General features: G+C 35.6%; 2 protein-coding genes and 2 long non-coding RNA genes across 4 annotated transcripts; 1 reads left to right on the top strand and 3 right to left on the bottom strand.

Annotated features, from left to right (window-relative positions):
* Positions 1-6,590: 6,590 nt before the first annotated feature.
* On the bottom strand, positions 6,591-9,711 carry LOC124448391. The gene is made up of 3 exons (XR_006949044.1): positions 9,619-9,711; positions 7,940-8,093; positions 6,591-6,766 (listed from the first exon to the last, which is right to left on the bottom strand). It is a non-coding gene; the product is annotated as an uncharacterized LOC124448391 (long non-coding RNA).
* A 3,389-nt stretch (positions 9,712-13,100) lies between these two features.
* Positions 13,101-13,736, bottom strand: LOC124448947. Its single transcript, XR_006949338.1, has 2 exons — positions 13,685-13,736; positions 13,101-13,316 (listed from the first exon to the last, which is right to left on the bottom strand). It is a non-coding gene; the product is annotated as an uncharacterized LOC124448947 (long non-coding RNA).
* Positions 13,737-16,473: 2,737 nt separating this feature from the next.
* Positions 16,474-21,127, top strand: LOC124449772 (Golgi to ER traffic protein 4 homolog). The gene is made up of 10 exons (XM_047000682.1): positions 16,474-16,605; positions 16,824-16,902; positions 17,043-17,124; positions 17,244-17,319; positions 17,394-17,473; positions 18,086-18,224; positions 18,303-18,446; positions 18,630-18,708; positions 18,906-18,981; positions 20,827-21,127. Exons 1-10 carry the CDS (start codon positions 16,490-16,492, stop codon positions 20,910-20,912), a joined length of 957 nt encoding a protein of 318 aa, XP_046856638.1. The 5' UTR covers positions 16,474-16,489; the 3' UTR covers positions 20,913-21,127.
* LOC124449773 (40S ribosomal protein S2) lies at positions 21,112-25,895 on the bottom strand. The gene is made up of 6 exons (XM_047000683.1): positions 25,823-25,895; positions 25,342-25,481; positions 24,521-24,610; positions 24,168-24,449; positions 21,449-21,608; positions 21,112-21,370 (listed from the first exon to the last, which is right to left on the bottom strand). The coding sequence occupies exons 2-6, from the start codon at positions 25,477-25,479 to the stop codon at positions 21,183-21,185; spliced, it is 858 nt and encodes a 285-aa protein (XP_046856639.1). The 5' UTR covers positions 25,480-25,481; positions 25,823-25,895; the 3' UTR covers positions 21,112-21,182.
* Between the last annotated feature and the right edge of the window lie 280 nt (positions 25,896-26,175).

The raw sequence follows: 26,175 nt of genomic DNA, 5'->3' as shown, positions 1-26,175 counted from the left end.
AAATAAGCCGATTTGCATTTCATCCACAGTCCCACACTGACCTTTATTTTTTTTTAGTTTTTTGAGGCAATAATAATAATAAACATTGCCTCGATCGTAGCTACAATGACAAGTTTCAATTTCGCTTTGCTGTTGTTCATTGACCTGTTTGTTTTCTTTTTCAGCTTTTGAAATTGCGTAAATTACACCATAGGCGGCGCAGAAATCTGTTTAAGTTTTTATATTTAAACAATTTATGTAAATAGTAAATATATTATTTGATTTATGTGTTTGTCACGCACCGCCTATGATTACACCAGCGATTTCTCTAAACACGACAAATTTTCGATATATAGCAAGAATCACGTAATATGGCGTCAGTATCGGTCGGCCCGACAAATCGTTGTGTGTAAAAAGTTCTGCGTAAAAACTTTGAAAGTGGCTTTCTGGCAAAACTCAACCTTCTCTTTACTTTAATATTTTTTTCCTTGATAGTTGATGACATTGATAATGTCAAAACTGACTTTACTTTTTTCAGTGTTTTCTAAACGTATTGACAACAGTGGCGTAACCAACCAGAAAATTTGGTCCTATGTTATTTTTTTCATGTTCACTCACTGTAAAAACCAGAGTAAAAACAAAAGATTTCTAAAGAAATGAATAATGTTAATGATTTAAAATTTACATAGCAGGACTAAAACTTGCGGGCTGGCTACACCACAGATTCACAATGGCTGCACAAAATTTCCTACAGTTGGCCAAATGGTTTGCACGACTGGGCAAGAAAATACTTGCTGCAGCCTGCATTCATGTGACGTTGTTTGTAATTGTAAACTGCCTTCTCAAAAAACAATCTTCAGTTATAAATGGTCAATAAATTCGCATAAACATTGATGATGCGAACTGCATAAAGTGATGCATACATAATTATAAAATGTAAAGTCCTAAGGGGACCAAACAGCGGTGGTTTTCAAAAGATTTCAACCGATAAATATCAAAGGTAAAGGATGCATTTTCGACCTAACATTTCGCGCTAGCATTTGCTCATTTTTCGTTTAAATACAACAAACATCATAACATTCAATAACTACAACTCTAGTCTTTCCATAGTTTCTCACAATAATTCAAAACTAATTAAGGTCGTTTATGGAATGTCTGTAAGTGATGTCACAAGTGGCCATGTGTGGGGAGTACATCAAAGTTCTGATGCTCAACAGAAGGTGAGAGTAACATGAACTATTTTCACTAACATTTTCCCACAACATGGCAACTGATAAAAACACTCTATTGAATAATTTACACACATCAGCTGTTGAACTTGGATTACCTTTTTTCGATTATTACCTAGAACGGCAAGATGACGCAAAAAATGCTTTAGAGAAAAATGTATTCTTGACCTTCCCCCTCATCTTTTATAACATTTTAAAAACAAACACGATTGGCGATATATTATTGGCATTTATTTCATAATGCCAACGCCTAAAGTGTTCAGTTGTTTGATTTCGTAATTTCCAGAAAAAAGAGCAGGTCGCTTCTCACAAGTGATATACTGGCTAGTATAGTTTGTCACTTAGAGATTGAAAAGAACTCATATATACTGATATTTTCTTGATTTTTTACATGATGGATTACAAAAATCCAACTGTATCCATGGAATAAACCATCTCTAAATGGCAACAATGCGTCTGCAGGCAAACAAACAAACACAAATAACGCTTCATTCGTTGTCTCGCACGTCCTTGCTTAGTAAAATACGGACGAGCAAAATCCACAGGCGCTGTTGTGAAACGGTCTCATGGTGACGTCAAGTCTCAGCTAAGGAAGCGGGGCAATTTGCTATGTACTCGGTTTTCCGGTGAATCGTCGCTTACATTCATGACATTCACGTATGACATTTTTTACCATCTCTCTTCCATGCAATATATGATACTTCTCTCGTAAATGATTCAACGTGTAGTTGATTCCCATGCGATAACCTTCACTTTCATGATTATATTTCACTATCAATCTGGTAACTACGTGCTTCTTCGGCAAAATGATCGGATATTTCACTTCGTCACTCAAAGCCTCGGAATACTCAAGTCGTGTTTTTGAGCGCCATAGTCCACCTTTCCAAATTGGGGTTAAAACCAAAATCTTATTGCTTTTCGGAAGCGCTTGACCCTTCCTCAATGCTGCAATCTCTTCACCCTACGCCTCAAATTAAGCTTCTCGAATTATGGTTTCCTCTACATTTTTTTAATTCATTTGCCGTCAACGAACCTTTGACACGTTGTACACTTAAAGCTTGACAATTTGCAATAAAGCGACGAACCCAGGCTGTAATGCGCACCATCGGTAAACCGAATTCTATTTCTTTGACAATGATTGGCGATACAACGTCATTGCGAGATGGTTTTAAACGCCATTCCGTCCCGTGCTGATCATTACAAACTGTATTTAAACTAACTGAATCTTGTTTGTTCTGTGGCTTCAATTCATAGACTGCATCAGCATTCGTTTCATTAAACGGTACAACAAGCCATTGGTCCGACGATTTCTTCAGAAATTCTGGGCCACTCCACCACAACTAATTATCTGTTAGCTCCCTAAACATCATTTTGCGCGTGCCAAGATCTGCTGGATTTTCTGTTGTATTGATGTATTTCCATTATATTGAGTTAATTTCTTCATGTATTTTGCCTCTCGGTGAGCCTCGAATAGTTTGTGCTTACGACTCTGGCCATGAATCCAATATCCAACTGCCATGCTATCAATCCAGAACTTGACATGGTCAAGAGAAACTTTTAAAGCCTTACACACTTTTCGACTTAGAACAAAGATCAATAACTGCTCCCATGAGTTCTAAACGTAGAATAATGACAGTTTTCAAGGGGGCCAATCTTCTTTTTGCAATCACAAGACGAACTGATATATCCCCTTCGCATACTCATAACGAGTATCAACCGTTGTAGCGTATGCTTTCTACGATGCATCCGAGAATGTATGAACTTCCATGCTGTTTACCAGCTTATCTTCTCTTAAACAACGTGGGATTTCAATGTTTTCAAACTCGTTTAAGTTAATACACCAAACTCTCTATGTCGAACATAGCTCTTTAGGCAGATGACAGTCCCAGTCCAATCCCTGCACCCATGCTTGATGGATGAGGAGCTTAGCCACGAGTGTAAACGGTGCCACAAATCTCAGCGGATCAAATAGGGTCACTGTACATCGCAATACATTTCGTTTAGTGTAAGAAACATCATCCTTAGGTGAAGAAAAATGAAATAAGAAGGGATCTTTCATTGCATTCCAAGACAAACCAAGAGTCTTCTTGATTGGGAGATCGTTCATGCGCAGATCGATTTGAGTGACACGGTCATCTTCTGGTACATCTTGCAACACCTTAACGTGATTAGATATCCACTTTCGCACGTGAAACATAGCCACATCTCCTAACTTTGTCAACTTACGACGAGTTTCAATTGTTTCTGGAACTCCTTCAACAGACATCATTAAATCATCCATACAACAATGACCTTTCACGGCACGATAAGCCAACGGCAACTCCTTTTTGTGTCAATCTGCATGCTTTCGACATGTAAACTGAGCGCAGAACGGGCAGTAGCATCTCCCGAAAACGAAACGAACAAACTCATATACATTGGGCTAGCTACTTTGATCCAAATCTCGCTACAGAAAGCAATGAAATGGTCGATCCTCAGGTAAGAGTACCAATTGATGATACATTTGGCTTATGTCACCAACTAATGCAACCGGCTGCTTGCGGAGTTTTAGCAAAATATCCACGATGTCTCTTTACACTTTGCGCCAGTAAGAGCTTCTGTGTTTGAACTCTTTCCTTCAAAACTGGCAGATCCGTCAAAAACGATGGGAACTTTTCTTGTGCTCTTATCTGGGCAAAAAACAAGAAGATGGGGCAATATCAATCACAATTAGGCTTTTCATCATTTAGTGACACTTTTCTGATGTAATTCTTCTTCAGATACTCATTAATAACGCCTTGATAACCATCTGCAAACTTAGGAGATCTGAGGAGCTTCCGGTCTGGGGAAAGAAGCCTTTGTCTCGCGATGGGATAGTTTCTTGGTAAATTTGGTCGACTGCTTCGCCAAAGAACAGCTACCTCGTAATGCGTACCATTGAATGCAATAGATTGACTGACTTTATCCCATGCCAACTTCTCTTCTGGTGTCATTTCCTCAATTTGAGACCCTTTCTTGGTAATTATAATACTCTCCAAATCCCAGAACCTTTTTAACAGAAAATTCAAATTTATGGCACTTTCAATTTCACCATCTTCTTCACTATATCTTTTCAAATAATACGTATAATGGAACGCAGTGTGATACGAATCTTGCTCGCCTGCTTGAACTTGTCCAACAACTGTCCAACCAAGGGGGCACAATCGTGCTGATGGTTGACCAAGTTCACCAACTATCTCTTTCAGAGAATACGTCAACTCATGATGATTTGCTCCACAAAGAATGTCTACTCTACGTCCAGGAGCTAACTTTGGAAAGTGTATCTTCTTTGAATGCTCCCAATTGTAATTCACTTTTACCCAATTGACTGGCTTCATACGTCAGCATATGTTCTTTGCCGATTGTGCAACAGTAATGGTGTTTACTTTACCATCAACGCTCTCCAGGCCAATTTCATATTTTGAAGAAAGGAAACTTACAGTATCATCATTTGCCTCTTCAACTTTAATCTCTCTTTTCACTCGTCCAACAAACAGTTGACACATAACATTCTGGCTCCATTCTTCACTATGACAGGCACCGTACGTAACGCAATTAACCTGCTCTTATCATTTCTCGTCACTTTATATGTCTTGTGTGATCCATTCCCCGTCCGTATTGGAACTCGCTTCTCCAGTCATATCTTCTTTTTTTCTTTGTTTATCCTGGATAAACTTGACGTAAAGCGATGAAGCACATATTGATGATTCTCTTTACAACCATTCCTATTACATATCTTGTTCCAACTACAGTTACTACCTATGTGATCGCGTCCAAGACAGCTAAAGCACAGTCCAAACCGTTTTGCTAGTTTCCATCTTTCCTCAAATGGTTACTCTCGGTATTTTAAACATTTCCATAGTGGGTGGTTCTCTTTACGCAACAAGCATTTCCTGTTCTGCACATCCCCACTGGTCCCAGACTTTCCATGACACGATCTTTTAACACCACTGTTACCAAACCCGACATTTCTATTTTCGTGTACCTTTGGGAGCCCATGCTTTATTTCAGAAGCCCGGATCTGGTACTCTGCTTCCTGTACAATTCAATCTTTCAACATTTCCATCGACTCCTGTTTTCTATTCTCACTTAACCATTGATATATACAAGCACCTATAACCTTCATGCATTGCTGCTGATTTTGAACTCTAGCTTTGTTTTCAAAAAGGTAATCAAATCATTTGCAGAAGAGGCTAAAAAGATGTGTTATATTTCACCACTGATAAATTGTATTTATCGACTAGTTTAAACTTTTCCAGTGATCGTTGCGCCAAATGAACAAACATTCAGTAAAAATCAGTAATCTCAAAACTTTTAAACAATCTTGCGCAATTCAACAAGCGATTCTAAGATGTTTAATCGAATGCTTCTTAAATTTAAAAACGATCTCACTGATGAATTTGAATTTAAAACGTATTAGAGAAGTGGGCTAAATAATATGGTGGACGTATATAGCTTAATGATATTTTATAACAAATACGATTAATGACGTGTTATGATTAAACAAATGCTTAGTTTTTCACATTCAAGATAAATGAGTATTGCATGATCTGTATAATGGCGAAGAGGATTAACAAATTACTATGTCGAACAGTTTTCTTTGAGCTGCTTGCTGTAGAATGTTTGGATTTCTTAATTTTTCATTTGGAAAATTTTGGTCGGCATCCTCACCTGTCGGAATCTTGGTACGGCCCTGGTTGTACGACAAATATACTCGAAAGTGCAACACCGCACTTTTCTGTCTTACTTAAGTATTCATATAAATTATCCTTCCTAATTGAATTTTCGTTATATACCGATTGCTTATAGAAAATAATTGGTTGCAAATGATCTTCATGCGGAAGAATCGCAGAACGTGTATATATGAATTTTTCTTCCCCTCCCCCAGCAGCTGCTTACGGCACTGAAACGAACTCAAATTATGACGACAAAAAGGCACTGCAATTGACTGTCAAAGAGTGTATTTCTTTACATATTTTTGTGCCAAAACTTTGAAAGGGGAAGTTTGATTGACGGAGCTTCGTTTGTGCAATGTGTTTGCTGTTAAAAATTATGTTCGTTGGGAAATAGGTTGGTGATGTTGGAGAGTACGTTGGTGATGTAGGAGAATACTTGGGGTATGTTGGTGAGTAAGAGGGTGATGTTGGAGAGTACGTTGAAGACGCAGGGCTGAAGTTTGATTGATGGAGCTTCGTTATGGGCAATGTGTTCGCTGTTAACAAGTGCCAAATTAAATATTGTGTTGATAATTGGCCATTGATTTATATGATACGAAATCGTTTCCCGACTGGTCAATCATTAGCTAATATTTAAAAATTAGAAAAAAGCTGTCATGTTTGTTTAGTCTGAAGAAACAACAAGAAATTTCCTTCATTGAAGATAAGTTTATTAATTTCCCATTTATAATCACAGAAAGAAAATATTTTTTATCACATTCATCTTATATATTTATCAATGAAACGCTCCATTAACACATTAGTCTTCATCGGTAAATTCAGAGCTTACAAGCAGGTCACTCTCATCCATTTGAATTCCAGCTCCTATTCAAAGAAACTAAATGTCAGTTGTATACGGCACTTTTACAAAAAAAAGCACACGATAAGTTGCTTAACTTGTTTTAGTTGACAAAAACAAGTGCAGTTTACATGTGGTGTGATTTTAATTGATATCGTTCAACTGTAAATGACAATGCTGAACAGTTGAATTCACGATAATGAGCTGGAATTAGAATAATATTGAACTTCAATATATCATGGTGATTCCGTGAACTGTAATTGATGATAATAAACTATTATTGGATGAGGATGAGCATGATATCAAAAATTATTCAGAGTAAGGGCAAAAGGCGGATAACATTGACCAAGGTCAGAATAATTCTTTGATATCATACAAAAGCCGAATTCAATAAGTTTTATTATTCACTTTGACTAACTAAAATATTATCAAAACACATTAATGTAAAAAAATTTAACAACTTCGCTAATTTGTCGCTCTCAGACGGTTTATTCAAATCCTTCTACTTTAAATATGTTGTAAATATGGTAAATATGTTTAAAGATTGCTTTGCCGCTCTTTTAGTGTCTTCGAAATAATTTTTGTTCAAAAGCTTTTACATCGTCTTTACAAACTATGGCAAACATAGCCACTATTCGATTTTTCTCAAATCCAGCTTCGACTACCGTCAATAATTGTACAAACTATTATTTGTAGATAAAATGTTATACTTATAGATATCGAAAATTATTTGTAAATATGACGTCATAACTGCAAATATCTAGAAATATTTGCAGATAGTTGACAAATCAAAATCGACATTGTTTACATAGTGAATAGAAATAAACATTAATTGATAATCTTAATGCACGTTGAAGGATATAGCTCAGGGTCTTTAATAGCTTTAGTAAAATGTGCTAGGTTTTGTTTCCTTCTCCAGTAACGCCTCTTTGTTACTTTCTCGAAGGTTAAGTTGAATGATCTTACAAGTGTGTAGAATTTGAAACGAGAACACTGCATTTACCACGTCAATTGTGTATGGTAATCTGAATTAACATCTACAACTCCATCATCACTCAATAAAACATTGCAAGTCAAACATGCTTCCCTTTCACGTTACAAGTTGCCACCAACGGCAAAAATAGAGAACTTTAATTGAGTTGACTACTGACATTTAACTTTAACACAACGGCTTTAGCTAAGCATGTATTATTCATTACCTTCATCATCTTGGTAAAGGTCACTGTCAACAACGTCATTGTCGGTCATCGAAAATGAAGAAAATGAATCTTCTTCTTCTTCGCTTGCATAAACAACAAACGCAGCTATGGTTATTAGAAGAAATAATTTTCCGTACAACGGCATTGTGTCGAGCTAGAAAACATTTAAACAAGAAATTTGAAAGGGAATCCCAGAAGAAGTTTTTTCTTCTGTAGTTCGTGGAATATTTTTAATGAGACAATTAGTCAAAAGAATTATTTAGGTTTGTGAGTAAACACATGCATGTATAAAAGATATGAATTTTTTTAAATGTACGTAATGTACGTAAAATCTTTTCACATTTTGATTTCTGAAAATAAAAAATCTGATAAATTCAACTAGACTTGGCGTGGAAAGTGTTCCTTGTTTGGCATTTTCATACATGTTTGAAAAAACTTTGTTCTGAATTTTTGAAACATTAATCATAACATAATTAGTTTCAATTTTTTAACTTCCCCATTAAACCTGAGCTTATTTGTACATTTCGTGTTATGACGTCATGTAGATTGATTATGGATTGCAATGAAATGCTTTCATGTGAAAATTCTCAAAAAAATTATACTATTTTCATGAGCCACAGACTTTTCATGAGCCACAGGCTGTTTACACGAGCCCTATATTGAGGGTTTGCCCTACCAAGCAAGATCTCACTATCGTTTATCCGAGATCTTGCCATGAAGTGCTGGAAGTTTCTTATGGAAACGCATTCGGTAGGCCTAGCCCTCCCTTTAGGGCTGAAAATTTAACGCGTTTGCATGCAATAAGGCATCGCTATTCAGCAATGGCGACAAGAAAAGGCATCAAAATTAACAAAAAAACTAAGAAAGCTTCAAAAATCAAAAGGCGACAACTATATTGGTTTGTTTTCAGCTATTTTGTATTTTAGCGACGAAATTCGCAGCTCAAACCGAGCTCTTGATGTGGGGCTAGAATTTGCATGTAAAAAGAAGTAAAATACAGCCCTACAGAAAGGGCTAGCTCTTTCCGTAGGACTCATGTAAACAGCCCCTTAGTTAATGCTATCTGTGTAATTTATGGCAACATGCAATGTTGAGTCTATGTGTGCATTGTTCACGATCTTATTCAAGTTCAGTGATATGGTGTAATGTGGTTCATGAGAAGCACCCAAATACCACTTTTTCTTCCTTGCCTACATGAATTATCTTAGAATTTTTTTTTCATTTTCAAGCAATAAAAACTTTACCACTCAGCTAACAACCCAGAAAGCGTAAATGCAACGCAAACTAGTTTCCAGTAAAGTTGTGCGAATTCCGTGAGAAGTACATTAATGCCATGTGCTTCTTTTTTAATTGCTACATTTCAACACACTTTTCTAAAATTCAAATAGGGAGCATTTGCAAAGAGCGGTATCACTGTTTCAATTTACTATCTAACACATTTCGATTTTAGTACAGATTTTTGCTAGCAGAAAACAGTTACGTTGTAAATTGAATTCAATCAATGCTGCACATATTATTTTGCTCAAGATTTTGTCTGCTATGAACAAGAGCATTATATGCTCAGGAGTGCTAAATTCAAGAAACAATTATTGCATAAATATATTTTAACATTTTCTAAATTCAAATGCTGTTATGGATATATTATAAAACATCATTATAAATGCATAAGATTCACTTACCGTCAAAGGAAATAGTAAAAGTTGAAACTACACAACACTTGGTTAATGACAACTGACCTTGACAAAGATTCAATGGATCAGCTCATCGTGAAATCTCCGCTTTTATAACCAAGAGAAACCACGTGTTACAACCGACTGAGAAACATTACAAATTACAAAACAATGCTAGATGATTGGCAACATCTGTTGTCTTCAATTAAGAAAAATAATAAAAAAACTGCAATTAGGATGTTGATATTTTGGGAACCCAAAACATGGAATATACTTTATGTATTCCAAACAGCTGAACTAACAAAATCTATGTCAGTATTGATTGCCATGGCAACAAACTTTGCAATTTTTTAGGCCTATTGAAACTAATTATTCAAATTACGAAGAAGAAATGAACAATGACGCTCGTATTCTAAAAGCTCACTCACACTAACACTTATCGTGCGCGTCATAAAAATCACGCACTCTCCCTAATCAATGGTAAAGTTATCTCTTCAGCAATGGCAAGATTTTTGCAAAAACATTCAAAAAAGCTCTTAGTAAAGTGAAAATTCCGTCTTTAAATAATTATGAGGTGATTTTGAAGCCCCATGGATTCTGTGAATGTGAGTGTGAGCAAACGTTTAGAATACGTTGATTTTCTCACATATGGTTAATTCACACATTTAAATCAGGGACGTGCCACTCTGGTCAGAATGCCTTCTTTATTAATGCTATTTTGAATTTTGTATGCTCACTCACTATTAAAACAGCGAGTAGATTTCAAAAGAAATGATAATGTTCTGAAATTCACAGCAGGACTAAAACTTGGCTACGCTGCTTATCTCTATGTCCTGTGTTCGTTGTTATTTTTTCACTATCATGTGTTTTTGGTTTATTGAGATCATTTTACGACTTATCAGATGCCTTAAGCATCATATTCATAAAAAAAAACGAAACAAATCTTAGAAGCTAGGTGTTGAAGCACGTTTGCAATTGTGATTGGTTAGTCAACGATGAAAACATTTTATATATAAAGGATACACTGTTACTGTGAGACATATCTCTTTTAGGGATACGTGGGTGGAAATTTTTTAAGGAATCTGGGGATATTTTAGAGCTCACTTGGAATTTTTACAAAATTACAGTTTGTTTGCACCGTTGTTTCGTAAGCCATAAAATATAGAGAAACAAGACGCCTATCTGGCGTTTACTTGCAAGGGCGAAACTAGAACGCTAATTTAAGGGGGGGGGGGATATTCATGTATTCAGCTTTGCCCTGCTAATTTCTTTTATTTGCTATAGTGTTTGGTTGTAATTATGTATTACAATACTTGCCTAATAGCATTACGAAATTCTCACATGTCGCAATATTTTATGATATGTATTTATTTATTTAAATCACGATTCATTATATGGGTCAGTAGTGATACTCAGCGTGAAACGATCCAAGAAAAATTTTGATTGTTCAATGACTTCGTGTCAGTCACGCATAATTTGTGTAATCTCGTGACAAGACTGGATAATCCGGGCTTACTTTGGTAGTCGGAGTAATAACAGGTAGTTGCATAAAAATTGTTATTGAAAACTCATTTTTCTCATCAAGCCCACTTGATAGGCTGTCAAACAATTCTTAAATACCCATGATTTCCATATGATCGCCAGTCGTCAAAACACGCCAGAAAGCATGGGTACTAAGCAAAACTTGCGCGCATATCAAATATAGACTGTTCAGTAGGCGGTTCGGATGTTTTTGAACATTTTTCTGCTTCCTCTGCTGCAATAGGAAATTCTCGGCTATTCTATTTCAACTGTTTTGTTTCAGTTGCTCATAATCATCGCTGAACTTGTTTTATAAACTTTCCTCTTTTATATATTGTTCTTCCATAAAACCTGCATTCGAAATACCCGCAGTATTCGACATGTCTGACTATAGTGGAATAAGTTTAGGTCGTACGCCACAGTTACACAATTGTTGTGATTTAGCTAGATATTGAGATGTATATGACTAATCCAACTGTCGATATTCATGCATCCAATGTGAAAATTCCCATATAAAATGATTGTTCATTGCAAAAAAATTTGCAAGGGAAATCTACGTCTTATCAGTTGTTGCGTAAGGCACAACAAATATATATATTAATTCTATAGCATCTAGAAGTCGTCTAGACCTGCCTATATGGTTATACATTGCTTTAAAAAATTTGTATGATCTTAAAGCTTCAACAAAATATTTTCAGCTGCTACTTGAGCTTCTAAGCATAAACGTCAGTCATAAATCATTACAGGATGTCCGTTACAAGAGCAACATTCAATGATTGTTGCCTATTTGTTAGAAGAATTAGAACTGCAATGCCTATTTTGCTTTTATTTTAGTATAAGTTCATTGTATGAATAATTTTTATTACATGTTGGATCGTCGAATCATCAAACTCCCAGTTTCCATTAAAAATAACAATCGTCGGCTATTGCAGCAGGCAATATTGGATAGAACCAAGTTCTATCTCGACAATCGACTCAACGATCAACATTCCTGATAGTCCATCCATTTTTCCATATTCCAGAAACATTTTGGATTAAAATTATTAGGTTGATTAGATTTATTGAGTTAGTTTGTTTCTCATGTTATTCATGACAGTACAGCGAAGACGGGGATTATTGCAAATAAAACACCGAGGACAGCACAACTTCTTGCAACAAACTGCTGGTTTGATTGGACATCAATAAAAAGCTACAATCTTCCTTCCTCTGTATATAGGGCAACAAATCTGATCTTGATTGCAGACATATCTTTTAAAAAGTACATATTTTTTTTGAACTGGGAAGAAATACTTCAGCAACAAAATACAATTAAAATGATGATAGACGCTTTAGTTATAACGGTGAGAAATCGGATATTTTTACAAATGTATTACTCTGTCGCATTTATAATTAAAACTAAAAAGTAGTATCCGTCCGAATTGAGCCTTACGAGCACGATCGATTGATATTAGCTAATAACTTGCAGGATGAAATGAACGTACGCTAAACTTAAGAATCAGGGGAACTGAGAAATTTTTTCATGTATAATATTAATAGGTAATTGCATAGTTTCTCGTGCAATTTGAGAAACACAAATACTCTTGAATTTTTCAAAGACTTCAAATTGCACTCGTCGATCGGACACGTGTAATTTTGAATATTAAAGTATTGGGGAAACTCTGTGCTACATGCATGACACCAAGAGCAGGTATTTATAATATTTATCTACATGTATGAATGTTCATGTAGGTTTGCCTCTAGTTTAAGATACTACAATATAAATAAATCTTCACATACAATAACTTTAATTAAAACAATAGTTCACGATAAGTGTTTCATTAAGAATGATTTTGAAGCGAAAAACAAGGGTTGTCAAAAATTAATTGAGTTTCAATTAATTGCAATTATTTGTAACTAATTAATTGATTGGGCGCACCTCCAATTAAAATTAATTGATCGGCATTGACTGCTTCTTTTCTTTTTTTTTTACCTTGAAACTACTTTTGTCTTGTCACAGCAGCTCCATCAAAGGTCAATGGTCACAGCTCACAAGTCAGCTGACTCGATTCGATCCTGCCATCTGGCTGCTTGCTTTAGCGAATCATAAGCCACCGAGCCGAGAACTGACTCATCCTATAGCTTCCCGTCAGGCATTTCTAAAGCGCTAGCTGCGAAAAGCAAATATCGATTGAAATTGATACCCCTTCCTGTAACGTAATCGCCGAGTCAGTTGCTTTTTGATCATTGTAATTCGTTGCTGGTGACAGTGTTGGTTGAATTCATTCGGACGAAATATGGCCAGCAAGGCAAAGATACAAACATACTTTAAAGAAGCAAAGCCTGGAGAATGGGAGTGCACTTGTGGAAAGACGTTAAAACAAAAGAAGGGCACCGGATGGACAAATCTCGCGAACCATCTGAATTCTCAGCATCCGGATTGGAAGCTAGAAAAAGGACAGACGACGCTCGAAACTTCAACCTCCACCACGACCACTACACCCAGGAATATCTATTCGTGGCTGGAATGGGTATGTATGGGCCTGAAACCTTTTTCGTTTGTGACAGACCCATTGACCCGTAAATACACAACCTTAAATCCGATATCCACCAACACGCTGAAGAAGTACATGGAAGTGGTTGCGAAATATGTTGAACGGAAGCTGTGCGATACATTGCCTGATAAATTTGCTCTCATTATCGACGGGTGGACGGAAAAGAGCACTCATTTTGTTGCTGTTTTCGCCAGCTATCCTGACGCGAAAGCAACAGAGGGATATTCGACGGCTTTACTGGCTTTCAGTCCTATGGGCGAAGAAACTGATTTACCGCTCAAGTTCACAAAGACTTTCTGGAGTGGGTCCTTTCTGTTTATCGAAAATCACTGGAAAATATCGTTTGCATTATCGGAGACAATTGTGAGACAAACAAAGCTTTGAGCAACTTTTGTGGCAAGTCATTTGTCGGCTGCGCTTCGCACCGCTTCTATCTTGCTATGATGAAATTCATGGAAGGTTCGAGGGATGCATTGGAGAAAGTTAATTCTTTGATGGTGAAACTCAAAAGTTTGAAATTGGCCGGCGAACTTCGGAAGCATACGATCTTGACTCCCTGCCCTATGAATGTGACGCGATGGAGCTCAACTGCGAATATGCTGAACAGATACTTCGAGCTTATGCCTCATCTTTTCAATTTCGAAAAAAATTTGGAGTTATTGGATCTCATGCCAACTCCAAGAGAGAATACTCAATTACAGGAGCTCAAAAAAGTTCTCTCTAAACTGGACTCGGTTACGAAAGCGTTACAACGAAGCGATGTGGACTTGGCTGACGTCCGGTGGGTTTTTGGCGAAGTGATTCGACGTCATCCGGAGACGGCAAGTTACCTCGGACCTGATGCCATGATTATCCACTCGATGGAATTTGAAAATGGAGCCAGAAAGATCGTGGAAACGAAAGACAGTTCCTTGACTCCTCTGGAGAGAAATGCTGTCGAGAGTCTAAAGATTTCCGACACTGCAACTGCTATTGAGTCTGAACCGGTGCATGACTTTGCTATTTCCCTTTTAAAGAAGCGCAAGACAACCGATTCCAAATACCTGGATTGCAGATTCATTCTGCCCACAAGCAACATCGTTGAGCGCTTCTTTTCTACCGCTGGCAATTGTTTCAGTGAATCCAGGCAAAAACTGCTGCCTATGAATTTAGAGATGCAACTCTTTCTAAAACTTAACAAAAGCTGGTGGCCCGATGCACAGTCTGTTGCGGAGGCTTCTGTTAGCATGTGATGAACACTTGGTTGCAACCCTTTTTGCCTTTTTGACAATCACATAATTTATGTGATTGTATTTGTATTCTTGTTAGATTTTTTTGTAGGCCTACAATTTCGAAAAACTCGAATTATGCCATGTTGACATTACATTTTTTATTTTCTTCTTCGCTTTTCCATTCTTAATGGGAATCCGAAAACTTATAGAACCTAAATGTGTGGCCTATGACATAGAGAAAAAAGTTAAATATATTTACTGTTGCTATACCTATTGCTATTGCCTGTACAATAGACCTACCTATTTCTATACGATATTAGCATTAGTGTGCGTTCTAGTACTAAAAAGATATGTAGACAAAGTATACAAGGGTTGTCAAAAATTATTCGAGTTTCAATTAATTGCAATTATTTGTAACCAATTAATTGATTGGACAAAGCATCAATTAAAATTAATTGATTGGGCAAAACTCCCAATTTCAATTAATTGATTGGGCAGACCAATTTAATTGCAATCAATTATTGACAACCCCTGGCGAAAAAAGTTTCATCTTCTTGTAAAGGCTTTCAGCATAAACGAAACTAATCGTCTTTTGTAAGAGGAATGTTACAATAAATCACGTTAGCTAATGTACCACAGTGCCAACAACAACAGGTGAGATTTGTCGCAATTTTCTGGATATAGCAGTATCCACACTGGTATAAACTACGCATTGTTATCTTCAAATCAGTTATTTCATCAAACTGTAGGCAATCGGTGAATAAAAACGCAGAAATACATCCGATTTAATGGAAAATCGCGTTTCCGTAATACAATTCTTAATATTCTCACTCCTCTTTCCTTACTGACAACATGGCGGCCAGTGTTGCCTGATGAAATTTTAAAATAATCATGTTCGCTTGCGTCAAAAGTTCACAAAAATGGCAAAAAGTTCATATTACATCTAATTTTTAAGATCAGAAGTTAACGGATTAATTCGGAAATTGTCGGAAACTCTTGGAAGTATCCGGAAAACATCGGATCATCTTAAAAGTGTCGTTGTTTCGAAAGAACTGTCAAGCTATGAAGATTTTCTTTTCATTGAACTATGGTTTATATCTATACATTCTTTATGAAAATGATGAAAATACAAAAATGCATATTTAGAAAAGTTCAAAAAAAGTTCACAAACTTAATGTTCATGAAATGTTCATGAAGAGAGCAAAAAGTTCACAAATCTGTGAACTTTGTTCACGATCTGGCAACACTGATGGCGGCCAACATGCGCGAGGTAACATGCGTGAGGACAAGTTTTTGCAAGAGTGAGCACACTGTATAATACCTATACTTGGTCATGCTGATTTTTGAGAGCATGACCAAGTCGCGCTTATAAGCGTAGAATAAGTTCAAGTTTAAGCTGTTGCCTGGCAGCAATGTAAAACGTAAATAATTTTTGCGGAAATTTTTGCACTGATATAAATGCCTCAATCTCAATCTACCTAACGACTCTCCTAGAAACACTAAAATTTGTTAGACACTTCACGACTCATTTGACCCGTATTTGACCACTTTGCATTTAATTTAACCGCCTGATTTAACCTGACTAAGAAGCAGCCTGAAAAGTTAGGGCAACACAAAATGGCGTCCGAAACAACTAATCGAGGGACGCGAAGAGTACTTTTAAAACTTGAAAAGTTAATTCAAGATAATAGTTACTACGAAGCACATCAGATGATAAGGACTTTGTATTTCAGGTGATGATTGTCATTCATTTTAGTGTCGAAGTGAATGTGACGAAACGAACAGGAAAAGGTGTTCTTTGCTCGATCAAATGGTTCGGTGAACCTAGATTAACCTAACTGTCATAAAAACGAGGACTTGAAAAATCTTGATCTTTTTCACTAAACGGAATATTATTGAATGAATAACGACTATTTAAGAATTTTTCTTTTAGCCTGTGTTTTTATTCTAGATATATGAGTATGTCAAAACATGACGATGCACTGACGCTGGTGTACGATGGATCGGCGATGTTACTGAAAGATGATCAGGTTTGACAAAAGATCTTTTTTCTCACTTCTTAAGTTTTAAATCATTTGTTCAAGCTGTAACTCATTTACCTACGTTTTCTTTGAAGTGAATTATATCTAAATATCCTTTGTAATCCCTAATTGTATGTATTTCTGTCTAGGAGGAAAGTGGTCTGGATTTATGCTTACTGATGTTAAAATATTTTGAAGAAGTGGATAGGCCTATTGACCATGATGCTTTAGGTATTTATAATGTCTTGTTCATGCACTTGATGATAGAAATGAGCAGTTTGGAATCCATGTCAAAGGTTGTCTGATTGTTTGCTTTTTGTGTTGTAGATAGATTTTTTTACCATTTTTAGACAAAGTCAGTAATCAATTTCAACTTTTCAAATCTTGCTCTCCAAACAGACGAACATTCATTGATGCAGCTTTGAGGTTATCATTTATGTTTAAGCAGTGTCTATCTTTAAATATGAACATGTCAATGTATTAATATTCTCAAATTATAGTTGGACAGCTAGAAAAGACACAGAGTACCCTTTTGGTCATCCTAGACTGAATCTTTTGTGTGCAGAAACATATTGGAAAGGTTTGTTTATTAAAAATGCTAAGTGATTATACCTGCCAGGTTGCAGTGTGAATTAGTTGTGAAAAAAATGTGCAATTTTTTTCAAGTTAAATGTACACCTAAGTTACAATCAAATAGATAACAGTATTTACCCACTGTTATTTGGTTCACATTGAAACAACAATTCGTGTCAACTCTTTTTTATTGTTATGTTTTTATTGATATTTGCATCATTATAATAGAACATCATATTGACATCTTATTACAAATAATGCATAACATAACCTTTCTTTGCATATTTTTTGAAAAAATGATGTTCAATTTTTATGTTTTGACTAAAACAAGTGTACAATACACACTTTTCCTGCACTTCCAGGTGGGTTTTATTTGAATGGAGCAGAAAGCTGTCCAGAAGCTAGTTTATTGTGTATAAACTAGGGAAACCATGGTCTCTAAAATATTGGGTGGGGGAGGGAGGGAGAAAAAGTTTCTGATCTTGGCCTAGGCAGAACGATAAGTGTTGTAGTTCTAGCTTTTGTCATGTGGCTTTACCTACCTTAATAATTTGTTATTTGAAAGAGATTTTATGAGCTTTTTTCAAATAATGTTCTTCCATTTTTATACTTTGTTTAGAGCATAACTATGCTGATGCTCAGTCTCACTTTCTACATGCAAACAATGGAAAACAATGTGCTATCATGTTGGTTGAATATGCTGTAACTTGTGGCTATCCAAGTGAGGCAGACCTTTTTGTTACACAAGCTGTTTTACAGTGAGTCATGACTTTTCATTAAGTGTTTTATGGGAATATCCTGTCCAAAAATATTTACATCAACGACATTATTTTCAGATTTTTATGTTTGAAACATTCAACAACAGCCCATTGTGTGTTTTTACAATACACTAATCATCATCCAGACTTTACTGGAAGGGGACCTCCATTTGAAAAACCACTGCTTAACTTTCTGTGGATATTATTGGTCATCATTGATAGGTAATAACAAAAACACTTTGTTAAATGATCATGTTGTTTAAAAGCATTTTAAGTCTTTAATGTGGACATCTGCCAATCATGAAATAATCGTACTAAAATACATTACATTCACTTACATGGTGATGGTACCAACATAATATTCGAACTGTATTTTACCAGCACTGTTTTCCAATTGCCTTATAGAAAAGGAACTATCAATCAATTTACAGTTCTCTGTGAAAAATACCATCCATCCTTAAATCGTGACCCTAATTATCTCTCGGTAAGATAATCTAAAGTCCTAAATAAAGCCACATGAAATTAGACACAATGAAACAAAAATATGAAATTTGGCATATTGACTGTGACTTATAATAAACCTTTAAGAATCTTCCATGCATTTACTTGATGGCATATCAACCTGCTGAATTATCCGTATGCACTCAAGACAACATTTAATACTGATTTCTTTATGTTCAGTATCTTGACAAGATCGGACAAGTATTCTTTGGTTTGACTCCAAAGACCAAGGAACCATCAATGAATAATTTCTTAGGTATGTTTTTTAAAAATTGCATTTCATCAAGCTGTCTCACTACTTACCTGTTTAAGTTAACCACAGATCTAATAATACACTAGATAGTGCAACTGACATACAAGTTGAAGCCAGGCAAATTTACTTCCGGAGCCCCAAAGTTGTGAGAATCAATATGGCGTTGTATTAGACAATATGTGGTCCAAGTTAATATCTCGCAATTATTAGCAAATCGCGGAGGTTGCATCAACTTTTTTGCACTATTTATGAAATAAACCATTGTGACTATAGTTTGTAAGAAAAAAATTGCAGAATACGCCAATACATCGCCGTAAAATTGATTTCAAGTGTAGCTCGATTTGAAAGCATCAGCAGCGACGAAGGCTTAAGTACTGGAATTTACACATCTAAATATCGCATCACAGGACAATCTGCGATAGTGTGGCTTAGTTCGTGAGGCAAATACAGCGATATCATACTCGATCTATGGATGTATTGTAATAGAACAGGCATATTACAAAAATCAGTCAGAAATTGACACATGTTACAAGCACAAATTAAATATTTTGCTCAGAAAAAATAATTTAGGTTTGATATTTTCAATAACAAGAATGTGTAGAAAGTTTTATATGCATATACATGCCTGAATGGTAAAAAAGACAATAAAAATGTTGAAAACAGTAGCATAACATCACCATAACAGTACATTAAGCACTGTGGGCAGTGGCCATATAACCCACTGGTTTAGACTATGACAATACATTGTTTATATATATGTGTAAAACACAGTCAATACTACAAGTCTGATGACTCTTCTTGCTTTAACTTGCTTTAACTTTTGTAATATGCCTGTTCTTGTATCAACCTGTGGTATCAACAGTTTCACAAGTGACCTGCTATTTTATGCTTCACAAAAAATTTGGTGTAACAGAGGTAGACTCATAACATAAAACAAATTCCGAAGAAGCAAGACAGACTCTATGACATAGACAAGCAAGACATAGACAAGACATAGACAAGCAAGACATAGACTCTTCGAGGTAGACTCTTCACATTCTTTCTGTAAATAATTTCTGAACGTATTAATTACTCACATCTTGACATAGCTATATTCGTTTGCCGACCAGAAACACCAGAAAAATGCATTTCTGGTACAATAATCCAGTGCAATATTTAATTATGTACAGTGAACAATATACTTTATATAAATCGTGAAAAATCTTTCAAACTGTTATCTCCAACTCGTTTTACTTAACAATAAATATCGGAAGATAATTCTACGACGTTCGATTGAACATTTTGTGGCAGGATGTGCTGATACGATATTTAGATGTGCAAATTCCAGTATCTTAAGCCTTCGTCGCTGCTGATGCTTTCAAATCGAGCTACACTTGAAATCAATTTTACGGCGATGTATTGGCGTATTCTGCTATCTTTTTGTTGAAAAACTATGGTCACATTGATTTTTTTCATTAATAGAGTAAACAAGTTTATGTAACCGTCGTGACTTGCAAGTAATTGCAAGATATCAGCTTTGACCAGATATTTTCTAATACAACGCCATATTGATTCTCACTACTTTGGGGCTCCGAAAGTAAATTTGCCCGGCTTCAACCACTACTTATGAAATGTAAGCCGTTGCACTATCTAGTGTATTATTAGATCTGTGAAGTTAACTGATAAACCAACATATTTTGCTCAAATTGCAACTTATGCATGTATGATGAACCTGTCCTGAGGCATAACCTCTTTGAACAGCAATTTCTAATAGATGGCAATGACTTGGACAGTTCTCACAAGACTTTTCCTTACATGCTCAGTTTTTCCATTACCAATAATACTTTGTCTTGTTTGTGCTTATACTAGGGGAATTACTTCAAACACTATCATCGGATGTCACCAATGAGCCTGTGATATCAACTGTTGAATGGAAGAATGATGATCTTGACTAAAGCAACCATGGAATTAAAATACCTCACACAATTATGGTTTTGTTTATCAGTACCTGATGGTCATGAAATGAAAAATCCAGATGACCAATTTTTGATATATCAGTTATCAAGCAAATGGAAATTCTAATTTAAGAATGCACATTTAACTATGTTGTCATTTGTAAAGTTTATAAAGTAATTGTAAATCAAAAAACGTTAATTTAGAAAAATGCAAATTTTTTCAATAATTTTATTTCACTGATTCACAAATGTGAGTTATATAACACTTCACTAGAATCCTTTTGAAGCAGTTGCAGCAGGTTGCTCTGCATTATTTGTAGGATGACCTTTTGGTAAAGCTGGTTTAGCCAAGAAATCTGTGAATTCTTGATAAGGAACCTTAGAAAACTTGTTTTCACCCCACAAATCTGGAGTAAGGTACTCATAGGTCTTTGCAATGGCCTCAAATGTTGCTTTGGCTACATACAGGAAGCAAAAATTACAAAAAGTGATGGGGCATCATAGCAAGAAATGCGTAAATGATTATATGGACTTACCAAAGTTTCCCAAGGTGGCAGTTGCTCCTCTGGCAGAAGTGTAGCAATCATCAATTCCAGCCATTTGCAACAATTTCTTTGGGACTGGTGCTGAGACAATCCCTGTTCCACGTGGTGCAGGTATTAATCTTACACGCACAGACCCACATTTCCCTGTTACCTAAATTGTGCAAAGGTTTATCTTTGGTAAATCTCTACTTTGAAGTTGTAATTGTTTAATTCAAAGTATTGTAAATAGATTCTGAAAATTCTTAACTCAGAATAGTAATCTCGCATGTCATCACTGATAATCAGCAGCAGAACTGGCAGAGATTGCTTTCATCACTGTAAGTCAGTCTTTACTTTTATGCTGTGGTTAGAGATGCAACACCTGATCTTTAGTTTTCATGGCAATAGTTCCTACATCATTATTTACTTAAAATAAAAACTTAAAGCCTACCTGAACCCTGCCTATTTTTAACAAGAGATTGTTATATTTCATACCCTTTGCAATGATAAAAACGAACATTTAAATGGTTATTTATAAAGAAAATATGTTTATCACATTTGACAAAATATTGACAGGCCAAATTATAAAAAATAATCAACTATAACCTTGAAAACTAAAGATCCGGTGTTTCATTCATAACCACAGCCTTAATTCTAATGTAGGTATTAAGGCCAATTCCCAATATTTTGACTGAAAAAGCAATCTCCTCGACAGCTTCAGTAAATTTCCCATAATGCATATAAAGTAAATGGTGTGTAGGGCTTCTTTAAGTTTAATAGAAAATTGAGTGTTGGCAATGTTTAAGATGGAAAAACATGAGCAAGTATATTTTAGAAAATATAGTTTATTTTATTTGAGTAGATTTTTTAGTAAGTGTTTGTGGATGTGTGAGTTTTTGTTGGAATTTGCATGTTCTTTAATCCTGATGGTTAGATTTCGGGTGGTTTCACCAATAAAACAAGAATTACATCTTGCAAAAGAACACACCTATATATACTGAAGATGACTTAATGTACCTTAAAACATGTTTATAATAAAAAATTTACTGTTGATTTTAAATGCATAATTCATCTGGTATTTTTGAGATCCCATGGTTTTACTTTCCAGCAGTGTGAGAATTACAAACAAACAAACAAACAACATTTGTATACCGGCCAGGAGGTTGACCGGTCCATGAATTTTTCTACGCCAAACATAGAAAAAAAGTGTGGGAATTAGTAGAGAAAAAAACGATGTGCAATTTTTTTAGATAAAAGTGTTTCTTCAGACGCATAATCAAATCGTTATTACGTTAATTATTATATAGCGCTAATGGCTAAATTAATATTTTTAAACGTGCACAAATTCCTATGATTTACAACAGTATTTTTCGTTACAACTGCTGATCCAGTTACAAATGTATGAGAGAAATTTTTTGCGCATGTTATTCTCTCCTTTATTTTTGTGCAAACTTTACAGCGCAATAAATTCACCAAATGGCCAGCATCCTAGTAAACAAAAGAGTCAGCTTTTGATGTTTCCATCCATTTTTCTACTATATTTACTTTGCTGGTAGCTACAACCTTTCGACAAAAATGGCAAGAAAGTCAAAAGTGAAAAGAGAATAAACAAATATTCTTTTGCTTTCTGATTATTAACAGTAACATCCTTGATGTTTGCTTACGATAAAAAAAACATCATCATATTTATGTCATATTACAAGCAATAAGTAAAAGCAAAAAGTATGGCTAATGAAGGTTGCCAGTTTGGCTTAATATTTTGAGCCAAATTTGGCTTCATTTTCTCACATTAGGCTTATTTTATTTAAAATCAAAATTCCCTTTGGTTTATTTTTCAAATTTGGCTTATATTAAGTTTTTTTTTGTCTTCTTTTAAGAATCAAAATCAACATGTTTCTTGATTTTACTGAAAATACTCAAAATAGCTATGATGCCAATTGCCAAAAACACTACGTAACAGTTTACAAAATAACGCAAATGCAAAAATTGGCGTTAATAATGTATTACACCCCTATTGTCATAAGCATATAAGCACCATGTATGTTGTCTGTTGACTGACTTCCTGGTCTTAAAATGACATCTTTAAAATTTTATGACATTGTGTCAACATGGATTTTAATGTCGTGCAGCACAATCATTTATAAAGTAAAGATCAGTAAAGATTACGCTTGAAAACTTTTTCCAATTTATGTGGTATGTGGTAGTAATCAATAAAGAAGTTTTTGCATATCATTTGAAATAGTGATGTGCAATTGTTTTCATTTCAGCTAAAACAATGTGCAAATTGAACTTTGCACACCTTTCATTTGCACACTGCTTTCTAGTTTTAATAGCTTTCATATGGTTTTGGCAATCACAAAATTGAAATTCCCATATAAATTATAAAATATAACTCATGTAATCAACAACAGCAATAAAAGTTTGATGAGGCCTTGTCACATGGATGAAAAAAATTCATAATAGTTTAGAGTTTTTAAAGCAGGCTAAGTGCAAACTTGCTAATAAGCCTCTACGCCAAAAGTATTGCCTTGCATGGATACAGCAAATCAGCAATTGCACAGCTTGAGTCAGTCATAAAATTATTAATATTAACTTTCAATGGCTGCTACATCTGTGCGATTGACAAACACGTAAACAATAAATCTTGTGATAAGTACATATGCATACATTCTGTATTCAATAATAATATTGGTACACCATAATAACACCATATTGCTCCTATATTGCCTACCTTACAAGGTACTGTATGTGGTTTACCGATCTTGTTACCCCAATAACCTCGGCGAACTGGAATAACAGAGAGTTTCGCCAAGATTATAGCACCTCGTATGGCTGTTGCCACCTCTTTTGAACACTTAACACCAAGACCAACATGGCCATTGTGGTCACCAATGGCAACAAAAGCTTTGAAGCGTGTTCTTTGACCAGCCCTGGTTTGTTTCTGAACTGGCATAATCTTTAAAACTTCATCTTTCAAAGCAGCGCCAAGGAAGAAATCAATGATTTCAAACTCCTGCAGAGAAAATAAATACAAATTAAGGCAAACAAGGGAACCTGATCCCCAATGCAAATTATAATTTTAACCTTGATAGGCAATGAGAACAGGTAGATTTGTTCCAAGGATTTGATTTTCAAATCTTTCACTAAACGTCCCAATTTCGTCACAGGAACCCACTGTAAAAAAAACATCAAAATAATGTTCAATACATTTTATAAAATGAAGACAATAAAACACATGCACTGATTTGTCTAGAGCTGAGTTTGTATTAGCCTTAGCAAAACACATCTGAGCTCAACCAATCAAATCAATTCAAACAATCAACCAGTCAAAGAGAATTTGCAAATCAATCACAAAAACATTTTTGAGGAAAAATTTAAATGTCTGTCCTTTTTGCATTAATTTTATTTTGTAAAAGAAATAAAAGATGTTTTTTGTGTTTGCACTGGCTTATGCAAACCTCGGAGACGTTTGTGAGAACTCTCAAGCATGTGCAACCCTCAACCTTTGGTCTTGGGCTTGCACTAATCTGCTCTTGAGTTCTTCCAAAGGTCAGGGTGCATTCCATGTAACCTTCACATCAAAGGTTTCAAAATAACTTTTTTTCACGCCATAATGTACAAGTATCACACCAACCCAACATAAGCCGAATTAAGAAATAATATAAACTGTGGTACGCCAACATTGAGGCAACAGGTAATGGTACGCCGAAAGGCCAAGACGATAATTTCTACACGCCGGAGATCTCCAGACTTTTGTGCATGGAATGCACTCTGGCCGAAAGATCCCCTCGGTTTGCATAAGTTCTTGCAAACACAGTAAACATCTTTTTTTTCTTAAATGAAAAATCACACACACAAGTGACTAGACACAAGTCGCATCGCCTACATTACTATAAAACACTCACTTCTTTATCATCAGCTTTACCCCTGCCTCTTCCACGACCTCGTCCTCGTCCGCGCCCCCTACCACCGCGGCCTCCTCGGCCAAAACCTCCTCGGCCAAATCCGCCTCGTCCACCACCGGCTGGTGCTGTATCCGCCATTGCTATAAATTGTAAATTGAAAATACACGTGAAAGAGCATAAATTGTAATAGATAGACAATTCACGAACTGTATCACTGGGCCGTTACATCTTACAAAACTCAGTCTCAAATTCAATCACGATGAAGTTATTTCATAATGTTTGAAGCCATTTTATGCCGACGTGGTTCTCACTCATACGAACATGCTAAAGCTAAGTCATCTCGGACTAATTTAATCGCACGACAATTCAAAGACGACCAAGTTAAAGCAAAACCAATTAAGTAATTCACAGTTAAAAGCAATTCACAAAAACGATAACCTAAGAAAAAGATTCCTAGCGATTTAAATTTATTGCTACTTACATGATGGTATTTTGTTTCCAGCGAGAAGAGAAAGAATTGTTGCGCGGCAGCGCAAAGCTACATGGGTAATATTCTCGCCAACTCTCCACCACTGACGTAATGTGGCTACAGTTAGAGGCTCTTGTCAATTGTCACTACTAAGAATGGTGGTTTACTTCGCCAGATTTTATGGATTTTACTAACCAATGAATTAAATAATTCCAAATGATGTTCAACAAGATTCCTTTAATGTTACGCCTACAGCTAAAAATTTGAAAGGAAGTTAAAGATCACTGATTCTCACATTAAATTAGATCTCAAGCTGACATTTGATTTGACGAAAATTCATTTCAAATACAGAAATGGCTATCAGG

This window comes from Xenia sp. Carnegie-2017, unplaced genomic scaffold (genome assembly GCF_021976095.1).
Source record: "Xenia sp. Carnegie-2017 unplaced genomic scaffold, XeniaSp_v1 HiC_scaffold_23, whole genome shotgun sequence".
Classification (NCBI taxonomy): Eukaryota; Metazoa; Cnidaria; class Anthozoa; order Malacalcyonacea; family Xeniidae; genus Xenia; species Xenia sp. Carnegie-2017.
This window is presented reverse-complemented; position numbering and strand designations above follow the sequence as displayed.